Consider the following 20,478-nt stretch of genomic DNA (forward strand, 5'->3'; position numbering starts at 1 on the left):
CGCCGTAACAACACAGGAAGGCGGGACAACCAGCTCTGCGCACGTTTATTGGCTGCCGCGGCCCGCCCGCCCTTCCCGGCCCCGGCGGTCACAGGGCCAGGCCGCGCTCCTCGAAGAGCCGCTGCAGCGCCATCTCCAGCGGCGGGCTCGTCCCGCGGAGACCGGCCACCACCCGCGCCGCCCATCGGAAGTACTCCTGCACCCGCTCCGACGACCACCCTGCGGGGACAGACGTGCATGCGGGGGAGCAGCCCGAGGAGGCTCCGCCGCCGCCCCCCGGGGCCGCCCGGGGACTGTGTGCCAGCAGGGCCCCGGCTGGGCCGCCGCCGCGCCCGGGGCAGGAGGCGGGCCGTGACCGGGCGCTGCCTACGGCACCGAGCGTGCCCCCACCGGACTCGGCTGAGTGGGCCAGGGCATCCGCCGGGGGTCCCGCTCCTCTGGCACGGCCGGCCCTTCCCAGCACTGTGACACCTCTGTCCCCCGCCGCCGGGACAGGCTCGGGAGCGGGGGCTCGGCCATCCCTCAGCGCCGCGCAGGGAGCAGGGACCGGCCCAGGGGCAGAGGGGCACCCCCAGCTCACGGCCCGAGCAGCCCCCCTGTGGTGGGGGCAGCCCCTGGGGTGCCCCGGGCTGGTGCTGGCGGCCAGGCCCCGGTGCGGGCTCGTACCTTCCGGGGTGCAGCGGTTTAGGTCTCGCAGGTTGTAGAGCTTGTCGGCGAGCTTGACCAGCTTGGCCTGGGGGCTGCTGCCTGGCGCGTGCTCGACCTGCAGCCGCTTTCGCTCCATCTTGGGCAGGGTCTTGTCATCAGTCACCTCCTCCACGACACGCCGGACCTCCTCCCCGAACTGCTCCTCGATCTCGGAGAAGGTGGTGTCTGTGTCCTCCACCGTGTCGTGCAGGAGGGCGGCCTGGGGTGAGGAGGGGACAGTTGGGGGTCGAGGGCCAGGCCCCCACCGTGGTGGGGAGTGGGCAGGGGGTTACCTGCAGCACGACAAGGTCTGTCACACCAGCCTCGTGGGCCAAGATCCTGGCTACGCCTGTGATGCAGAGCAGAGAGGTGGGGAGGGGGTGCAGGGGGGCAGCAGGCAGGTCCGGGCCAGGGCAGTGGCTTGCAGGGGTGACAGATGGGCAGCGAGGGGTCCCCTGTGATCCCCCTGGTTGGGCAGTGCCCGGGGCTGGGGGGGTGGGGGGTGCAGACCCCGCTGGCACATCCTGTGGGGTGACAGCCTTGGGCAGGCAGGTCCGGGGGGCTGGCAGCCGCCGGGGGGGGGCTGTGGGGACAGCAGCCTCCATAGGCACTGTCCGCTGGGGGGTGACGGCGTGGGGGGGGCCCCCATAGCCGAATACGGAGGGGGGGGCGCTGCAGGAGCTCTGCCGGCAGTCGGATGCGGGATGGTGGAGGGGGCCCGGCTCACTCCAGGGGCCGGGGCGGGGGGTCCCGGGGCCGGGCAGCTCTCTGGGGCAGTGGAAAGGGAATCCCGGGGACTCCCTCCCAGGGTCGGGAGGGGGTCCAGGGGCTCCCCCCCGGCAGGGCTCCGCACCGATGGGGTGGTTGATGTAGGGGGTGCCCTCGGGGTCCTTCCGCCGCTGCGCCTTGTGCTTTCTGGCAGCGAAGTCCGCCGCCGCCAGCAGCCGTGCCGCCTCCGAGCCCATGGCCGGCGCGGCGGAAACGGCGCGGGAGGCGGGTCCCCTCCAGCCGTTTATTGCGCGCCGGGCCCCGGCCCGCCCCGGCCTCGCGGCAGCCGGTACAGCAGCGTCCCGTCGGGGGCGCGCACTTCCGCGCCGGCGGCCGATGGCGGGCCCGGGGCGGCGCTCAGCGCCTTGGCGTCCTGCCGCAGGCGGCGGTGCGGCGGGGGGCAACCCCGGCCCCGCAGCACCCGCCGCACCACGTCGGGGCTGACGCCGAAGCCCTGGGCCAGGCGCTCCAGCGGCCACTCCTCGGGCAGCTCCTGCCGCAGGAACCTGCGGGCACGGGCCCGGTCACCGGGGCCCCCATCACCGGGGCCCCGGTCACCGGAGACGGTCCCGCCGCTCACCGCATCTGCTCCATCGCCTGCCAGGTCAGGGTGCGCTCGGGGGGGCCGCGCTCCCCGCCCAGCTCCCGCCGCAGCCGCTGCAGCCGTGCCGCCACCCGCCGCCGCCGCGCCCTGCGGGGACAGACGTGAGCCCCCGCGGCCCGGGTCCCGTTCCCGTGCCCTGCCCGGCCGCCCCGCACCTCTCGGCCTCCTCCAGCACCGGGTCCGGTGGCTCCGTGTCCCCTGTCCACGCCGCCGCCGTCCGCCGCGGGGTCCCGGCGAGGAGCGCGACCGCTCGCAGCCCGCGCCGCAGCAGCGCCGCCATGGCCGGGACCGGGGCTGGGACCTGGGAACCGGGCGGGGCCGGCGGTGGGGCGGGCCCGGCCCCGCGCCCCGAGGGTCCCGGGCAGCCGGGGGGGCCGGGAGTGCCTTTGGCGGGGGGGACGCTCGGCTGCTGCCGGGCAGGGCGGCAGACAGAGGTAAAGCGGCCCGGGACAGGCAGTGGCACCCGTGCTGGCGCCCGGGCCCCGGTTTATGGTCACAGCAACCGGCCCCGGGTCTGGCTGGGGGCAACCGGGCCCGTCCAGCTGCCCTGGTTCTTGGGCAAGCGCCCACGGGGAGGAGGGCCCTGCGTGGGCATCCCCTCCGCTGCGCTACCTGCGCTTGTCAGGCTGCGAGCGTGCGAGGCGCTGGCGTGGCGCGAGGCGCTGGCGTGGCGCGAGGCGCTGGCGTGGCGCGAGGCGCTGGCGTGGCGCGAGGCACATGTGTGCTTCACGCGAGCAGGGGAGCTCCTGAGCTGCAACGTGGCTGAAGGTGCCGTCGCTTGTGGCCTCCGCAGTGCTGACCGGGGACCCCGGGGGACAGTTGCCTGAGTGGAAGGACAGCTCACCAGCTTCACCTGGAAGAGGACAGGCAGACATGGAGAGGTGGTGGGAGTGTGGGTGCAGCCCTGTAGGCAGGGTCCGACAGGCGGGGCTGTGGGCAACAGGGATCAGCATGGTGAGGTTGGGAAGGGGCGGGGGGCCATGCTGTGTCACTGAGATCTCCTCCTTACTTCCCACAGCTAATGTGCCCCTTCAGATGTCCCATCTGCTGCACTTCTGACCCTACTCTCAAGTACTTCTGGGCTTCTCGCGTTCCCCTCTCCCAACACATCAATCCTTGGTACTGGGAAACAACCCACTTTCTTCCTTGCCCCTGCAAATGGGATACTACCAGCCTCAGTCAGAGACTTCCAGTGTCCACCAGTTCCCAGAGAAGAGTACAGCATCCCCACCTCAGGGTCTGAGCACCCCAGGGATTCTAAGCTCCATCCAGCCCACCCACTCCTCCTATCCTGGCAAGCCCAGGAACATCCCACAGCTCCCATGGCTGCCCACAGCCCCGGGCCACCGATTTGATCCCCGCACAATGCAGACAGACTCAAGGGAATGTGATACTTACAGTCTTCTGCCTCGTTTCCAGCACCAGGGAGCCACTGGCCTCTCGCCTGCAGCCCCTTGGGTTCGGTGCGGGGCTGGGTAACTGCTGCTGTCCATCCTGCCTGGCCCCACAGCCAGCCCCTGTCCTGTGCCCGCAGGCCCTGCAGTGCATTGTGCTGCTCATGGTAAAGGATGCTCTGGCCTTGAATGCAGAAGGTGCCCGCGGTGGCAGGATCTGAGCCCAGGGCAGCTGGTGGCTGGGCTTTGGCTCTAAATTTGTGTACAAGCTGCTGTCCCAAAGGCCGGACTGCACCTCCCAGGGGCGAGAGCGGGATGAGCATCACTAAGTGGTGAGTGTCCTGGCCTCTGAGGGCATCCAAGAGAAACTGTGGCTGGAAGGAAAGAAAGCAGCCACAGCTTAGCTCCAGAGGCCTTAGGAAGAGACGGGAAGGAAAAGTCTTCTCTAGTCATCTACAGGCACTTGCTAAAGCATTGCCCTGTGCTTTCTCCCCAGGCACACCACGGTCACCCTGCCAGATTCAAATCATCTAAGGGGTCACAGCAGCCGCCTGCCTGATCTGCCTGCAGCCTCATGTCCTCTGCTCATAGCACTGGGCTGAGCTGGAGCAGGGTTTGTGGAAAAATGTGCCAGAGCGGGCTGGGAAGACTCAGTGATGAAGGATCTGACCCACCCCTAGATAATCCTTCACTGCTGAAAGAATTATCCAGACTTTAGGCAGAGTTTGGGTTTGGGGTTCTGTTCTGCTTTGTCTGGTATAGGAAAAGGCAGCTACCATCAGTTCTGACAAATCAAATCCCATCTTAGACTTCTTTTGTTAAATTAAGGGACCACTTCCAATTTCTTGTAAAGTACTAGAAGACTCCTACGTCCTGAATAATTCCTGCAACTCCGGTGCCCTGAGTTTGTCATCATCCTTTTGAGGTGTGTCACCCTTCCAGCTAGGAGCAGGAGGCTTTTCTGGAAGCAGATAGTGTCACTGGAAGAGGCAGTGGACCTTGCAGGGGGTTTCACTAACTACAGGTCCAGAACTAACCCTTCCCCAATACAGCAGGTAACAGCCACCATCAGCATTCCCAAACAATCCTTGTAGCCTAGTGGAGACCACAGACCACAGACTGTGGCCTTCCTCCTCGTCTGGCTTTAGACCAGTAGCCTGGTTTGGGAATCGGTGTGGTCGAAAAGACTCTTGAGACACCCACGCAGATGTCTAGGTCCAAAGCCTGGTTCCCGTGGCACAATCCTCTGGAAGCCCAGCTTTCTTCAGCTGCACACTGTGGCAGTGTGGGACACAGCAGCTCTTGCAGAGCAAGGGTGACTGAAGGGGGAGCCCCAGACCGAGGGCTGAGTCCTACGGGGCTTGGGCACATGCCCTAACTTCGCATTTGAACACGTGCAGTGGACATCATCACCTTCCCTGTGTGGGGAACGGTGTAGTGTAGAAAGCAAGATGTTTAGGGAGAGGCATTGTCTGCAGAATTCACCTGAAGACTTATTTATGGGTTTTTTAGGCATCCCTACACTTCCCTTCAGTCCCTCTTTGCTGTGTGTGCTCCTTTACCACGCCCCTAGCATGTCGGTGCTCCTAGCCTACCCAGGAATTAATTTGATTCAGCTAGGAGAATAACACTGCTGCCCTGAAGCAGCAGCTCACGCTAAGCTGTGTGCTGGGGACAGCGGGATCCAAAAGGCAACATCCCTGTGGTCTGTTCTTTGGAATAGCAAAGAGAGGGATCTTCAAGGGAAAGGTGCTCAGGGGCTCTATGCAGCCAGTTGTCACACTCCCAGTGTGCCCATTTGGAAAGGGACAAAGCTGGTAACTGTATGAAAACCCACAGACCCAGACACTATGTTGGCTCTCATTTGACTGAGCCGCACCAGAGATGCTCAATGCCCATGATTTGTTCCTTGCAATCCCCCCGCAAATGGCTGGCTCGTGTGTTGGCCTTGCAGGATGGATCTGGGCAACCTTCAGTTACCTGGCTCTTGGAGATAATGGTGCAGGACCTCTGGGTGTCAGCTGGTCTGTTGGTTGTGGGGAGCAGCTGGGAGAGCTTATTTATAATGCCCAGGCGTCGGATAAGGTTCTCACGCCGCTGAAGAGCATTGACTCTTTTCTTCTCCTCATATTCCACAATATTCTGGGGTTGCATAGAGTCGTACTGCACACACTGTATCTTAGGAAAGAAGGACCCAAGTTACAGTGAAGTTGAAGCTATCATAATGTGCAAGGGAGATAAAGCCACAGACTGCTCCAAGCCCTAAGGTGAATTACAGACTTTGGGGTGGAGTGGGATAAAGATCCTGATGGAAGCACAACAGGGAAGGGAGAACATGGGTGCTTGCAAGTACCTGCCAGCACAAGCTGTCAACTCTCCGGACTACGGCGAGCCAAACCTCATAGTTCTGTTCCTTCGGAGATACCCACAGCCCAGCACTGTTCCCAGAGCCACGTTTTTGCCTTTGAGAGCCCCACAATGACTGATGAGAGTGAGGTACCTTTCTGTCCCATGCTTTCGTGCTTCTGTAGGTGAGGTGGGTTGTAGGAGCTCTGGTTTTATTATGGATCTGGGATTTGTCCCCAGCTGACTCTCCATGCAGGTCTTCCTTCCTCTTTGTTTTCTTCTTCCTGGTAAGAGCTTCCAACTTTTCTTTTTTCAGGTGGATTTCCTTCAGTTGCTGCCTGCCGTAGAACAGTAGTCTTAGTCACTGGTTCAATAGAAGCCATAATGGCAAAAAGCTATTACAAGGCCTTCAATCCAAGGACATTTTACTGCAGTCAGGAGTTCTCTAACAGACATGATAGAAGCATGCCAAGAAATGGGCCAGGAGTGCTTTTAAGAGAGACTCTCACTGCTGTAAGAAATGCCCTTGAATTAGGCTGTGCCTGCCAGAAGGGTGGAGGATCCTTGTGACATGGTGCCTCAAGAGTCCAAAAGTCAATGGAATATTACATTTGCCTCTCAAGGGTACATGCAAAAGGAAGTTGCTTTGCTTTGGTGACATAGCACATGTGGGCTCTTTCCAGCTCTCACCAGCTTGCTTACACCTGTTAAGCAGCAGAATTGCTCCCAAGAAGGGATCAGAAGCAAGCAGTCGCTATGCCACCCTTGTGAGGAGCGGGTTTTCTGCAGAGCAGCGTACCTGGCACACTCCTCTCGTGCTTTGGATGATGCTGTTTCCTGGAAGAGGGATCTGCTCTGCTTGAAAAATGGCTCATACTTCTCTGTTCCACATGCTGGATAAATGCGCCGGTAACCACCCAAGTGCGAGTTCTCATACTTCTCTGCCTGAGCCAGCCAGGCAGCCTGGTCGCTCTCTAACTCCTCACGTCTGCAAATTGGGAGAAAGCACAGGCAGGGAGCTGCGATATGAGGTTCCAGGTGCTGTACTGGCTGAGGGACAAGGGCCTCGCTAGTGCTTTCTGCCATCTTTCCCCATTTCGGAGCCTGTTTCACACAGGTGCACCGCAGGGAACCAACACAACCTGCACTTCATCTTCTACCTGGAGAATGCTGGTGAAGCATTTCCAGATCTCTCCCCTGCTGCCTTGCTCCTCAGCCTTTTCACCCAACTAACCCAGTTACAAGAGAAGTTTGGTTAAAATGTGCTTATTCAAGGCATATTTGCTGCACTGCATGCTGCTGGGAGCTTTCCTTGCTAGTGGGGAGCTCGGAGCAGCCCAGGCTGCAGGGACAGGTAGAGTCCAGAGCCAACACGCACATGGTCTCCAGCCCAGCGTTATCTCAGGTCTCCTAATTAAAAAGTGAGCTGGAGGGAGTTCCTGCCTCACCCTGCATGGCAGGAAAAGCCTGGGCAGCAGGCTTATCTAACATGGCCTCAAGAAAGGACATGCAGACAGAGAAGTGGGGGGAAGCCCCTCAGCCCTGGGAAAGGATCCCTGCTCTGGAGAAGGGCCCTGTGCCCCTGGGTGCTCTTGGTCCCTGAAGCAGTCACCGTGAGCCCAGGGATGCTGGCACTGCCTGTCAGCCACTGAAGGACATGACAAGCAAGCACAGCTCGATGGGGATGACTCTCTATGAGGCCCAGAGCCGCAGGCCTCTTGGATCTCCTAGCGCCCAGAGACAAGCCCAGACTCTTCCTTGCAGGATGCAGATGGCCTCAGAGATGTCTTCTCAGAGGTTCTATAGCACCACAGCCTCTGGGGGGTTAATTTGGAGACAGACAGCCTTGATTTTTTCCTGCTCTGCCATGCCCCATCTTTTCCCACTGAGGACCTGCAGCACTATGAGGAAGAGCAATACCTGGATGTGCGGGGAGTCTGACGGGCCTGGAGGAGCCGTTCCTTTGCCCGCTGTCTGTCTTCCTCCAGCACCTTCCATTTGTTACAGGCATGCACATTTATCAGGCTGATGGTATCACAGAGAAGAGCATCCTTCACCTCACGGTCTAGGCGAGAGTCTGTGTTGAAGCTGGGAGAGTGGTTCACCTGCCAAAACAAGCAGCTAATTTAACCTGGCAACTCCCAGCTCCCAGCAAGTGCTGCCGGCAGCCAGCTTGCTGGCCCCAGCCTGCCCCACTGCACACTTTCCATGTCTGTTCTTCCCTGTCACAGCAACAAAAAGCAGGAGGCTGCATGCAGCAGCTGGTCCTGTCCTGCAGTGTAATGCCCATCTGCACCACAGGTCACTCAGGTCCCACGCCGCAGGACTACAGGAGCAGGGCAGTGATCATAAATTCAGGATGCTGTTACAGATCAAGGAGTCCTAAAGTTCAGGAAACTCCCTGCTGTTAGAGAGCGTGTACAGGGAACAGGCTCTTAGATCCTGCCTAGCTTACAGCAGGTTGCTTGGCTACTTGTCTTCACAGCCCGTATAATTTTGTGAACGAGATGACCGTTTTTAATCAAACGAGTTCTGTTTATCCCATCACCCCTTGTTCCAGAACCTCCCACAGAGAAGCCAGCCCTCTGCTATCTGCTGCTTCAGGTTGTTTCAACACAGTAGGAGACTCCTTCCTCACCTCTAGCAGCCATGGCTTCAGCTTTCTGTCTAGCAAAATATCAAAACCCAGTATCTCAAAGCAGGCGCAGCCAGTAGTATGGTTTGGAAAGAAGCTTTGGTAATTGTGCTTCACAACAGCGTGAGCTGAAATAAGAGTCTTTATAATAATATCTTCAATATCTTCCCAGAGTTTTGTTGTGTTATAACTGTTTTCTGTCATCCAGGCATTCAGGGTGGACAGTTTCCTGTGTGGAGGACAGGAGACAGTAAGAGCTGACCTGTGATACCATGTTTGTCCCAAACAAAGATGAAAGTAAACCAGTGTCCCAAATGGAGCTTTCCTGCAGGATGTGCACAGGGCATTGCAGGATCTGGACAAGACAGTACCTCTTACTGCCCATCATGTCATCCTGGACGAAGTTTTCATTATGTCTGTTGATGGCATAGTTGGTCAAATGCATGCAGATATCATCCTGAGAGAGGAACCACAAGAGACTTTAATTTACTCTTAACCACAAAGTGTAAACAGAAACAGCCCCATTAGCACTAACCTAGCCACCAGCTCTGCCCACTTCTGTCTCCCCTCTGTGGCAGTGACTTTTGGCAAGGAGTTAACTATGCTGGTGATCTGCTCTCTAGCCAGAAGCTAGAGCTAACAGAGCTCTATCCTCTCTGGTGGAAGGCACAGGAGTCAACGCCACAAATGCCATTCCAGCCAAGGCCTCACAGATAAACAAGGGACTCCCGAGGACAGAAGCTGCAGCAAATTTCTGCAGATTCTTCATCTTCCCTTTGTTCACTGAAAGCAGAAGACCTCTCCAAGACATGCACATATTGTGGCGAGGCGGAGTATATACATGCACAGCTCTGGAAGAAGTGGGCAGACAGCCAGAAGCCCAGTATCTCAGGGCAGCCTGTGACCATAGCACAGTAATCCAACACTACAGTCCATCTTCTGTTGGGATTTTATAGGTTAACAGACCCCTGCTTGCAGATGGGCATGGCCATAGTCTGCACCTTGCTTTCCCAGTTCCCCTCCCTGTCTCTCCTAGGCACCAGATAATACCCAGGCCCCTCTTTTCTGCCTGAAGCACAGGCAGACTTGAGAATGGTGCAAACTTGAGAATGCTTGTAAGGGTAAGAAGCAGTAGGAGGGTGGCCCGGAGGCACTGTGGGGTCTCCATCCTTGCAGGTTTTCAACACCTGACTGACTGAAACCCCAAGAATCACAGAATCACAGGAAGAACAAACCCCAAGAATCCAGACCTGAATGTATTGTTGACCCGGTTTTGAGGAGAAGGTTGGACTCAAGACCTTCCAATGTTCCTTCCAAGTGAAAAAAACCCATGATTCTGTGATAATGCCAGTAAAGAGCTCAAATGTGGGGCCTGGGAGTAGATCTACTTCAGACACTCCTGAAATACCTCCTGTGAGGAGGAGGAGGAGGTATAGAGGGATGGGAGAACAGGAAAGAAGAAAGCTGGGTCCCATGAAACCGACCAGTCCCTGCTTCTTCAAGGTCTGGAATGCCCCTAGGAGAAATTAGGCACTAACACATACAGATACTATGCGGGTTTTTTTGAAACTTGCCTTTTTTACCAGGTTTCTGCTGCTGGGATCAATGTACCTCATGGTGGCAAACCGGGCAAGACCCTCCTTGTAGACAAAAATCCTCAGCGGGTCACAAGATGTGACCAGCACATAGATACGCATGTCAAATTTAAAGCCATCAATAAGGAAAGGCTGTCAGAAAAAAAGGCAGGAGCAATCATGAGACAAAGAACTATTGCTAGGTGTGCTGCCGATTCCTTGAGGATGGCTGCTCTGTCTGCACTGCTTGTGCTGCTCCTTGGCAGCTCAGCAGCGAGGAGAAAGGCAAGCTTTCATTGTGCCTCTGCTGTGCTGCAGCCACCCTGGTGCCCCTGGCAGATCCGGGAAGATGGCAGGGCAAAGGACACAAGCAGGATGCGGGATGCTGGAAAAGCGAGGAGGCTGCAGTCCTCCACCCATATTTGGAGACTGTCCCCATTACCTTAGAGATATACTGCTGACAGATCATATGCTCTCCATGCTTGATCTCCTCTAAATTATGTGTTATGAAGACACCTCTCCCTTGGCAGCCGCTCTCTGGCTTGCAGATGAATGTTCTGGTTTTCCTTGTGCATCTGTAGGCCTGGAAATCTCCATAGCTGCACAAGGAAGGTGTGACTGTTACAAGCTGCAAAAAAACAGCCTCTGAACTCTCTCATACAGTTAAGTACTCAACCTATGGTGCTGCAGGCCAGTACAGACCAAACTTCTGCAGCAGAGGAACACCACACCTGTTCCTGTTTTACATGAGTTACAAATTGGTCCTTGTGTGACCTGACAAAGCTCTCTCGGTTCCACCTTTTACTTGTGCACATCTCCACCTCTACTGGGAAGTTAATAGTGGGTAGTCACCACTGTGGATACAGGACCCAGTAAGATTTTGGCTCTGCTGCTGCAGAGAGAGCAGGACAAAATAAACAAGCCCTATCTACAAAGGGAGGAGGAAGTCACAAGTCTTTACACCCCCTTTTATGCCAGCTCATTAGCAAGCAGGCAGAAGGCTGCAGCTGGAGCATTCTAAGAAGGGTGCAGAGGCTCATGAGCTGAGCACACCTATTGCATTACACGGCTGCTCTTCAGGAGCAGCTCCAGTGGGAGTACAGTGCTTTGAAGAATCAAGCCAATTGGTTATTTTGCTGTAGATGGAGAAGCATGATCTCTCTAGTGGGCACCACATTTAGGGAAAGAGGAAGGAAAGCAGGAAAAATCCCTGACAACAGTGCCCAGAGCAATTAGAGCCCAGGAAATGCAGCCTGGAAAGAAAGATTGAAAAATAGGTCCGTCTTCCGCAGAAACAGGCAGACTGAGAGGCCACATGGCAACAGCCTTCCTGGACATCACACACCATTAGCAAAATGCAGCCAAACCACTGTTCTCCAAGGCCAGTGCAAACAGAAGTACTAAGTTCCAGTATTTCAGCAAAAGTGCTTTAGGTTAGATACTAAGAAAATCATTCTAACCATGGAGGTTGCAGCACAGCTGGGGGTTGGTCTCTTCTCCCAAGTAACAAGCGATAGGATGAGGGGAAACAGCCTCAAGTTGCACCGGGGAGGTCTAGATTGGGTATTAGGAAAAATACCTTCACCAAAAGGGTCATCAAGCCCTGGACCAGGCTGCCCAGGGAAGTGGTGGAGGCCCTGGGGGTATTTAACAGACGTGTAGATGTGGCACTTAGGGACGTGGTTTAGTGGTGGACTTGGTAGTGATGGGCTAACAGTTGGACTTTATGATCTTAGAGGTCTTTTCCAACCTCAACGACTCTTATGATTCTATGAGGAGAGTGCAGTTACAGAACATGTGCCGGGAGCCCTATTTCAAGGTCTGCAGAAAATGGTAAGAATAAAATCTGTTAAGATTAGGTATCTTGTCTCCTTACAACCACACAAACTTTGAGTGCTTTGGTCTCCTTCAGCTACATTTCTATCATTGCTTGCCTGTATATGATCAGAGAAGCCAGGCCTTCTGCCCCGAAGCTCGAGCAATTTGGTGATGGTTTACATCTAACTGTATATGTACTAGCACAGTGACCTGTGCTCTCCCACTATCCTCCACCATCAGTGTGCTCTACTGCAGCGGACAGCAGAGGTGGGGGGCTGTGAGGACAGCCACCACAGCCGTGGGTAGCGGAAGCACCTTGTGCCGCTGTCCTGCACCCTTCTCAGGCAAGCAATGGCTGCTGAACCAGGTGGTGGGGGAAGGCAGCCTGCCACGCTGCGCTGCAGCTGTCACCCCCCCTTCACCCGGTGCTGCTGCAGAAAGACCTCCCACCAATACACAGATTTACACTTCCCACTCGCTCACTGCCTTCTGGCTTTCTGGGTGGGTCCCTCTCCCCAGGTTTAGTCCTTTGGCATGCAGTCTGCCAGCAGCAAGGTACACCCCGCAGAGGATGCCATTCCACGGGCTAATTTGGTCTAATAGGAATTAAATATGTGCATAACTAGAAAAGTGCCTCGGCACTCTGTTCAGTTCCAGGGAAGGTTACCAAGGCCCAGACTGAGACATGAGGTCTCAGAGAGGCCCCCCCCATCCCAGCCCTGGCTGTCAAGCATAGAGGCTCCCACTTCCACATTTCATACCCCTGTTCTCAGCTGCATTAATGCACATCACTCACTCAGCTGGCAGGCACCAAGTGCGGGGAAAGATATTGTATTCCTTGGGGAAAAGCCTGAGCATGCGGTTAAGGTTGCGAGCCAACAAGTCCTTACGGCAGATCTCTATCATGCCTGGAAAATGGTTGATTTTCTGAAAGAGGTGCAGACAAAAAACCAGAATCAGCAAAGGAACAGCAGGGATCCCCCTCGAGGAAAGCCTGCATGTGGAGAAACCGGCACGCAGAACAGGAAGCTGGGCCTGCAGTTGCCTTGAACGCCTGCTGAGGGACAAGGTCACGCTGCAGCTGCTTTATCTGAACTTCACCAGTGTGATTTATCTGCTCATTCCATCTCAGCCCTGAAGCTCTCCCTCACTAGAATATAACAGCTTCAGGAAGGGAGCCGTTTGTCATCAAGAACCATTTATTTCATGCTACATTAAAAGGCTTGGCAGCTTTCCATTTCTCACTACTAACTGCCAAAGTGTTGCTGATGGCACTGTACCAGAGACACAACAGAAGTAAAGGCTTGTGAACCTGCGCCCTCTGGAACCGATGCAGAAGTGGGGGCATGGGTACTAGTTTGGATGCTTCTGTTTCATTCTGTAATATGTTGTTACATTAACAACCCCCCATCTCTCCCTCCTTCCTGAGCTCTTCCTGCTGGGCAGCATTTACATGGGGGCATTTACCTGAAAACGCTTCATATCCATGATGCGCTCCAGAGAGACCGAGTAGTCCGTCCAATACACTGTCCACTCCTCATCTTCTCCCACTTCTTTCAGCCCACAGCACTGTGCTGCCCGGCGTACTGTACCAAAGCAAGCAGATGACAAGGGGCCAGGTAGAGGATATAAGTACGAGGGACTGTTGAATCCCCAAAGTAACCAGGGACAGAGCATGGAACAAACCTCTCCAGCCTGCAGTTCCACTCTCAAGAGATGCAGGGTAATTGGTGGGACCCTTCAGAAAGCTAGAAACAGCAGCTTTAACTGATTAAGTTCACCCCAGCCTCTTGCTGCAGGTGTACTGGGAGCTGTCAGCCCTGTCATTCCACGTGCCTTGGCATCCCAGGGCCCCTCCTCAACTACAGCAGGCTTGAATCTGCCGTGGGTCTGACACCACAGGGGCGGATACAAGCCTTCTGAAGGTATGAGTTTCATGTTTGGAATCAAAAGCTATTTGGCAGCAGAACACATGAGCTCTGGAGCAGAAGCTCGCTGCCAGGATGGTTTGTGTTAGTGCCAGTTCTGAATTTGGCCCCTCACAGGTCTGGGGAGGTAATGAAGGTCAATGCACGGTAGGAACCATTGTGAAATGGTTCTGGCTTCTGTGGTGCTCAGACTGCTGCATCAGCCCTTGCCATGGGTCCCTATCTGCCTCCCATCACTAAACTGCCCAAGCATGGCCCTAGGCGAGGCACCCAGCACCTGTTCCTCTATAAACCCCGTGTTCCTTGTGCAGCTGACCAGCTGTGGCTCTCGACAACACAAATGTGGTTGCACGGCTAGAACAGTCATTAGCAAACTGGCTAATAACATCGACCAAATGCCAGGAGTCTGTTAAGATCAAGCTTGTGGCAGTACAGCACAAGACAGGAGAGGGGACCAGCTCCCTGGAGCACATCACTGGAGATGGAAGGGGGTGGGGGGTGTTGAGGGCTTGCACTGCTGTTGCATGTTTTCTGTCTCTTTAAACCAGAGCACACCCCAGCATAAAGTGTGAAAAACTCCGTACTTTTCTTCGCAGGAGTCCCAGTCACTTGCAACCAATACATACATAAATCAAAAGCGACTGTGCAGTGGAAATTTGGTACCAGCACTCCTCCCTGGCTGAACGGGCGCCCAAGGAGCTTGCTGGTGGTGGGCTGACCCAAAGGGACACGGCAGCGTCTCAGACTCACCGCTCTCATACTTGCAGCTGGTCAGATTGATGGAGGGAACACTGGAATTGAAAAGAGATGACAGAACAGACGCTCAGTGAGGAACCGGGGCCCATCCTGGGCACGAGTGGGAGGGATGGAAGGGTGGCAAGAACTGCATTCCTTCACACACATAAGCAGCCTGTGCTCCACAGAGCTACTGGGCAAATCCCATCTGGAGCCCAGGTGGGCTCAGCAAGCCATGAGGTAACACAGCAAAGAGGGGTCCTTCCTCAGATGCGTCACGTTTGGGATTACTGGGGCAATTTAAAGGAAAGAGCTTTTATTTTCCGATTCACAGGTCCCTGGAAAGCCCCTCGAGCTGCATCCCAGGGGGCCCCTGCTGAGCATCGCCCCGTGGTGGCGGGCAGGCCTGGGCCCTCACTGCCACAGCTCCGGGCCCCGCCGCCGGGCCCCGAGGAGCCAGGCGGTGCGTGGGGCAGGGAGGCGTCTCCAGGGCGGCACGGCCCCCCGGTACCGACAAAGCCCCCGGCGGCCCGGGGGGCTGCGGCCTGCTGGGCCGCCTACCCGCCCGCCTGCCCACCGCACTCGCCTGCTCTTCTTCCGCCTCCTCCGCGGCTCGGGGCCGGGGAGGCCGCTGTGAGCAGCGGAACGGCCCCGCCCGCCCCCGCCGCCAGCCTCCATCGCTCTGGGGCGGACGGCCCCGTTCCCATGGCGACGGGCGGGGCACACACGGGGGCAGCCTCGCTACCGCCCCGCGGGCCATAGAGACCCCGGCTCCGCTGGCTAGAGCGTCCCCGTCGCTGCGCAGCGCCCCCAAGCGAACAGCGCGGAGGTCCGCCGCGCCAGGCCCCGGTGGCGCTCAGCTCGCCAGGAGCCGCGCCAGGTCCTGGCCGAGGCGCAGCAGCTGCGGCTCCGGGAGGAGGTGCTGGCGGATGGCGCACAGGGCCTGCGCCTCGGTGATGTCCTGGTAGAGCGGCGCGGCCGGCAGCGGCAGGTAGCCCGCCAGCTCGCACAGCGCCACGTTGAAGGCCGCCCCCGCCTTGGCGCCGAAGCTGGGCTTGCGCGCCCACAGCAGCACCCGCAGCCCCCGCTCGCCGCCCGCCCCCGGCCCCCCCGGGGGATCTCCTCGCGTGGCCAAGACGTTGTAGGCCAGGCCGGTGTCCGTCAGGTGCTCCGCCGCCCGGCAGACGTCCCGGGCCAGCGCCTCCAGGCCGGCGGGGCCGGCGGCATAGAAGAGGAAGGCGGGCGCCGGGACGCCCGGCAGGAGGCTGAGGCCGCCGGGCGGGCCGAGGGGCCGGGCGGGCGCCGACTCCACCAGCAGCGGGCAGCCCAGGTAGAAGGCGTGCAGGTGCAGGTGGTTGACGGAGGCGCAGCCCCCCAGGCCGTTGAAGCCGACGCGGAACCCCGGGTGGGCGCTGAGCAGGGCCGCCTCCAGCCCGCCGTGCAGCAGCGGCGCCGTCAGGGCCTGCGGCAGCCCCCGCGCCGGCTCGGGCAGCAGCAGGACGTGGCCCCGCTCCAGCGGGCTAACGTTAATGGCCACCAGGAGCTGGTCGGGGGCCGCGGGGCCGCCCCCCGCCCTGCGCAGCCGGAGCAGCACCTCGCCAGGGCGGATCCGGGTGAAGTTGAAGGCCTGGGGGTCGAAGGGCTGCCGGAGGCTGCGGACGGCCTGCGGCGGGCGACGCTCGGTGCCGCGCTGGACGTTGAGCTGGGCCACGAGGCGCATGGGGCCGGGCAAGACGCGGGTGGGCAGCGGCCCCAGCCGGTACCGGAACAAACCGCGCTCCATCCTGTCGTTCCAACCCTCCAGCAGCGCCCGGTCGAAGCGGGACGGCGCGGAGCCCGGCTCGGTGTCCCAGCCAGCAGCCTGCGGGACGAAGTCCTTTTCCCCATAGACAAAGTCCCGGGGGCCGAGTTCGCCCGCTTCCTCCTCGCGCGCCGCCGCCATGCCGGCTACGAGCGCCGGCGGCGGACGCGGCCGCGGCGGGAGGGGGCGTGGCTACAACGCCCCGCCCCGGGGCGCTGCCAAGGGAACGGGTGAGTGACGGGCGGGAGCGGCGCGGCCGCCATGGGGGGCTCGGCCAGCCTGCTGCCGCGGGACGCGCTGGGCGAGTACCAGGTACGGGGGAGGCCGGCCCGGGGCCGGGCGGAGCCGCCGGGGAGGGGGCTGGTGCTGACCCTGGCTCTCCCCGCAGGAGCTGACGTTCCTGAGCAAGCCGGAGATCCTGCTGTGAGTACGGCGGGGGGGCGGGGACCTGATGGCGGTGCTGGCCCGGGGTCCCGCACACCGCGCGGGCGTTCCCCGGGTCGGGGGGGGCGGGCACGGGCTGCCCGGGAGCTGCCAGGTAGGAGGCGGGAGGTGCAGAGCCCGGGCTGGGCCTTCCCCGCCGGCCGGGCTTCAGGGGGCAACGGTCTGCGGGCCTGACCGGCGCTGGCCGCGGGGTGGCCCCCCTGCCGGTTCTCCCCGGCTCTGAACCCCCAGCCGTCCGGGTGGGCAGGCTCCCGGGCCGGCCCCTCACCCCCACTGCCAGCCCTTGGGGTCCCGGGGGCAGGCACGAAGCCCCTGCCCTTGCGGGGCCACCTTGGCTAGCAGGCTGCGGGCCCGGGCCGGCTCGGGCACAGCTGGCAGGGAGCTGTGGGAACGGGCCGGCCGCCTCTGCACCGGGCTGGGGCGAGCTGCCCGCTGCCCTGCCCACAGGGCTGCCTCCCGCGCCACTCACGCCACAGAGCATCTCTTGTTCTTGCCTCTTCAAGTGCCTACAAGAGGTTCAGTGAACTGCTGCCAAAGGAGGAGAGGGAGAATGCCTGCTCCGCACGGGTTCCCAAGAGCCAGATCCTGACGCTGCCTGAGCTGCGGGTACGGTGCCTGGCAGACAGTGCCGCGCTGCTGCTCCCAGCCCAGGGCGTGTTTGGGCAGGGCCTGGTTCACCCGCCGTGGTGCCAGGGCTCAGCCCTCAACCTGCCGCTCCGTAGCCACCTGGGGAAGCTGTTTGTCAGCCACGCCAGCAAACGGCTTCCTCATCCCTGCTGTGCCATGGAGGATCTGGAGATCCCTGCTGCGTGGGGCTGCTGTCCCGGCCAGGCATGGTTGTGCGGTGTGTGAGGGACCGGCAGCAGAGCAGGGAACCAACTCAAGTCCATGGGGTTGGCACCAGCCCGTGGCCAGTGTCTGCCATCAGGGAGCGGGCCCAGTGCTGCCCTGAGCTGTTTGTTCCTGTGTTGGCAGGCAAACCCCTTCCAGCACCGGATCTGTCGGGTGTTCTCCACCTCAGACAATGAGGATGACAGCATGTCCTTTGAAGACTTCCTCGATATGTTGAGCGTCTTCAGTGACTCCGCTACCTCGGACATCAAATCCCACTATGCCTTCCGCATCTTTGGTACAGCTGGGGGCAGATGCCGTGTCCTGGGGTCCCCACACCTTGGGGAGGGGCGGGGATGGGGGTGGATCAGTGTTCGGGAGAGCTGGCAGTGCCCTCAGAGCACCCATGGGGACGGCAGCTTTAGGAAGTCCCCGTGGGAACTACTGGTTTGACGTGATGATGTGCACAGAGAGATGCAGCGTGGAGCCTGCTGTGCCCTCAGGCTGCCAGGCCCTTTCCTTGCCAAGCACAGGCGCTCGTGGCTGTCTGGGGTTACTGCAGCTCTGGCAAAATGTTACTTTTGTCTCCCCAAAGACTTTGATGATGATGGGACCCTGGACAGAAAGGACTTGGAGAAACTGGTGAACTGTCTGACGGGCCAAGGTGAGGAGTCGCAGCTGAGCAGCGCGGAGATGGAGCAGCTCATCCAAAATGTGAGGACCGTCAGGTGGGGCACAGGCTGCTGCATGCTCCCAGCCACACAGAGCTCACCACTCGCCTTTCCTTCCCCTCCAGATACTGGAGGAGTCCGACATCGACAAGGATGGCACCATCAACCTCTCCGAGTTCCAGCACGTCGTCTCCCGCTCTCCAGACTTTGCCAGGTACAGTGGTCTCCAGCAGCACAGCTTGCCGCAGGGAGCCTGTCTGGGGGGTTCCCCTGCCGCGATCGCTGTGCTGGCATTGGGGTAGAGCCCTTGGTGGCCGTAAGGCAGGGCTACCCTTACGGGGTCTCCTGTAACACGGAGCGAACTGTCCCGTGCTAGCTCTGCAGAGAGCCTCTCCCGCCCAGGGTAACACTGTGTCCCTGTAGCACCGGGTACTTGCAGACTGTCTGTGTGTGATCAAGTGAGGAAGTGCAGAACCTGTCGTGTCTCTTGCAGCTCCTTCAAGATCGTCCTGTGAGAGCAGCTCTCCGGCAGAACTGCTTCTCTGGCTATTGCAACTCTTTGTGGTCTCAGACATTTCCTCTTTCAGTGAGCAGAGCGAGAGAGGCCCCTGCTCCTCACCAGCCCAGCAGTGCCGCACAGTGCCTTAGGCAGGACACCCTCCTGCTCTCCTTCCATGCCTGCTGAAAGGCCATGCCTGCAGAGGTGGGGCCCTGGGAAGCTGCCTTGCCTATAGCCTTGATCCTCTCCCAGGATCAGATTTTAACTCCTTATGCAAAACTGAAGGCAGCTCTGTGGGTGTGGGGAGGCACACAAAGGTGCTTCTGCCTGGGGGCCACACTGCACCGAGCACAGCCCCTTCTCTGCCCTCAGTACCAATTTGTGCCTTCCCCTAGCGGGCAGGGAGCTGCCTCCCCACGCTGAGCCCCTGCACAGCTCTCCCATATTCCTGGGGGCCTTTCTGCTGCCATGTGGATCCATCGCCCTGAGCAATAACCCAAACGTGGATCCATCGCCCTGAGCAATAACCCAAACGTGGATCCATCGCCCTGAGCAATAACCCACACCGTAGATGTGCCATCCAGGGCTGCACAGGACGCAGGACACCTTCTTCCCTGGACCAGCAAGGCACAGCCCCATGGGCAGCACAGCCAGGCTCACCCCTTGGCACTGACCGTGCTGGGGGCCTGCTCTCTCTGTTTTTTCCTCTTCTCCTTTCTCCCCCCTCCTCTGGCTCAAGCTCAGCAGCTGCTTTGCCCGCCCTGGCCTCTTCCTCCCTCAGCTCCTGCGAGGACAAATAAAGGGCTCTGGTTTCACCCTCTCCTCTGTGCCGCCTTTGTCTGGCCGTGGGGACGGCGGAGGGGGCTGCTCTGGCAGTGCTGCGGGACCAGTGCCATGAGGGGTGCTGGGGACACAGCCTCCTGCCAGGCCCCTCTGCCTGCGCGCCAGCCGCAGCTCCAGGGGACAGGTCCCACGTCCTGCTCTGTGACAGCCCCTTCCGCGGGCTGCCTCCCTCCTCCAAGCCCTGGGATTGTTCTCAGCAGCACAAAGAGCTCGGCTCTCCAGCAAGAGGCACAAAGGGAAATCCAGGGCAGGCGAGCAGCTACCTTTGCTGCGGGCAGCGCCGGAGCCCTTTGTGTCTGTTCATCCATCAGGCTTTGCCCTGGCCTGCTGCCAGTCGTGGGCAACGGCTTTGCCTGCAGCGAGCCCCGGCCACTGCCAGTGCTCCCACTGCACCAGCAAGCCTCGCCGGAGCTACTCTGCAAAGCCACATCAGGCTGCGGCACCAGGTGCCAGGGCTGGTGCCTGGGCTGGGGTCCGGCTCGCCCCGCGGCAGCACCGGCGCCGGGGTGGAGCGGCCGACGGCTGTCTCGGGGTGCTGGCGCGGCTGTTTCTCACGTACCGGCTGCTCGCTCCCAGGGGTGCTGGCCCTTCCAGCTCAGTGCCCTCTGGTGCTGATGGTATCTGCGCGCCATGGCGTGCACCCCTGCGGCCCCAGGGGCCACGTCTGCTGGCAGGGCACCAGCCAATGCCTCCGGTGGCTTTTTTGATATCCCAGAACAGGCTGGGCAGGAAGTTTGGTGTGCTGGTCCAGCTGGGAGTGAGGCAGTGTTGGTCCCTGGGGGGGGAGCCTGCCTCAACAGGCCAGCTCGGTGTGGAGCTCACTGCTTCCCTCAGCGCTTCCCAGGCACGAAGGCACACGAGGGCTCACAAGCAGCACCGCAGGTCCTGGCCATCGGCCGT

General features: G+C 59.6%; 4 protein-coding genes and 1 long non-coding RNA gene across 6 annotated transcripts; 2 read left to right on the plus strand and 3 right to left on the minus strand.

Moving 5' to 3' along the window:
• Positions 1–27: 27 nt before the first annotated feature.
• HDDC3 (HD domain containing 3) lies at positions 28–2,557 on the minus strand. The gene is made up of 6 exons (XM_037393311.1): positions 2,215–2,557; positions 2,036–2,146; positions 1,541–1,961; positions 981–1,036; positions 667–907; positions 28–219 (listed from the first exon to the last, which is right to left on the minus strand). The coding sequence occupies exons 3-6, from the start codon at positions 1,650–1,652 to the stop codon at positions 89–91; spliced, it is 540 nt and encodes a 179-aa protein (XP_037249208.1). The 5' UTR covers positions 1,653–1,961; positions 2,036–2,146; positions 2,215–2,557; the 3' UTR covers positions 28–88.
• On the plus strand, positions 1,972–3,451 carry LOC119150682. Its single transcript, XR_005105181.1, has 3 exons — positions 1,972–2,059; positions 2,853–2,940; positions 3,078–3,451. It is a non-coding gene; the product is annotated as an uncharacterized LOC119150682 (long non-coding RNA).
• On the minus strand, positions 2,554–14,671 carry TTLL6 (tubulin tyrosine ligase like 6). Of its 2 annotated transcripts, XM_037393300.1 has the most exons (13): positions 14,505–14,671; positions 13,294–13,412; positions 12,623–12,753; positions 10,451–10,607; positions 10,009–10,161; positions 8,806–8,891; positions 8,438–8,663; positions 7,720–7,904; positions 6,599–6,787; positions 5,954–6,137; positions 5,434–5,631; positions 3,458–3,827; positions 2,554–2,912 (listed from the first exon to the last, which is right to left on the minus strand). In XM_037393300.1, exons 2-13 carry the CDS (start codon positions 13,312–13,314, stop codon positions 2,668–2,670), a joined length of 2,145 nt encoding a protein of 714 aa, XP_037249197.1. In that variant the 5' UTR covers positions 13,315–13,412; positions 14,505–14,671; the 3' UTR covers positions 2,554–2,667. The 2 variants fall into 2 exon arrangements, with proteins under 2 accessions (XP_037249197.1, XP_037249196.1); XM_037393299.1 differs by having other exon boundaries at positions 13,294–14,671.
• A 113-nt stretch (positions 14,672–14,784) lies between these two features.
• GDPGP1 (GDP-D-glucose phosphorylase 1) lies at positions 14,785–16,514 on the minus strand. The gene has a single exon (XM_037393307.1). It carries the CDS (start codon positions 16,429–16,431, stop codon positions 15,346–15,348), a length of 1,086 nt encoding a protein of 361 aa, XP_037249204.1. The 5' UTR covers positions 16,432–16,514; the 3' UTR covers positions 14,785–15,345.
• On the plus strand, positions 16,494–19,555 carry CIB1 (calcium and integrin binding 1). Its single transcript, XM_037393313.1, has 7 exons — positions 16,494–16,602; positions 16,679–16,713; positions 17,238–17,340; positions 17,710–17,863; positions 18,161–18,279; positions 18,362–18,450; positions 18,730–19,555. The coding sequence occupies exons 1-7, from the start codon at positions 16,552–16,554 to the stop codon at positions 18,749–18,751; spliced, it is 573 nt and encodes a 190-aa protein (XP_037249210.1). The 5' UTR covers positions 16,494–16,551; the 3' UTR covers positions 18,752–19,555.
• Positions 19,556–20,478: the final 923 nt, after the last annotated feature.

This window comes from Falco rusticolus, chromosome 7, assembly GCF_015220075.1.
Source record: "Falco rusticolus isolate bFalRus1 chromosome 7, bFalRus1.pri, whole genome shotgun sequence".
NCBI lineage: Eukaryota > Metazoa > Chordata > Aves > Falconiformes > Falconidae > Falco > Falco rusticolus.

Bases quoted from the DNA above. Each gene is read 5' to 3' on its own strand.
- HDDC3 (XM_037393311.1), bottom strand. From the start codon at position 1,652: ATGGGCTCGGAGGCGGCACGGCTGCTGGCGGCGGCGGACTTCGCTGCC. The intron at 908-980 runs GTAACCCCCTGC...TCCTCACCCCAG, and splicing joins CAGACCTTGTCGTGCTGCAG to GCCGCCCTCCTGCACGACAC. The intron at 220-666 runs GTACGAGCCCGC...CTGTCCCCGCAG, and splicing joins AAACCGCTGCACCCCGGAAG to GGTGGTCGTCGGAGCGGGTG.
- TTLL6 (XM_037393299.1), bottom strand. From the start codon at position 13,503: ATGCTCTGTCCCTGGTTACTTTGGGGATTCAACAGTCCCTCGTACTTA. The intron at 7,905-8,437 runs GTGAGGAAGGAG...TTGTTTTGGCAG, and splicing joins TGAAGCCATGGCTGCTAGAG to GTGAACCACTCTCCCAGCTT. The intron at 2,913-3,457 runs GTAAGTATCACA...GTCCTCTTCCAG, and splicing joins TGGAAACGAGGCAGAAGACT to GTGAAGCTGGTGAGCTGTCC.
- CIB1 (XM_037393313.1), top strand. From the start codon at position 16,552: ATGGGGGGCTCGGCCAGCCTGCTGCCGCGGGACGCGCTGGGCGAGTAC. The intron at 16,603-16,678 runs GTACGGGGGAGG...CTCTCCCCGCAG, and splicing joins ACGCGCTGGGCGAGTACCAG to GAGCTGACGTTCCTGAGCAA. The intron at 18,451-18,729 runs GTACAGTGGTCT...TGTCTCTTGCAG, and splicing joins CGCTCTCCAGACTTTGCCAG to CTCCTTCAAGATCGTCCTGT.
- GDPGP1 (XM_037393307.1), bottom strand. From the start codon at position 16,431: ATGGCGGCGGCGCGCGAGGAGGAAGCGGGCGAACTCGGCCCCCGGGAC.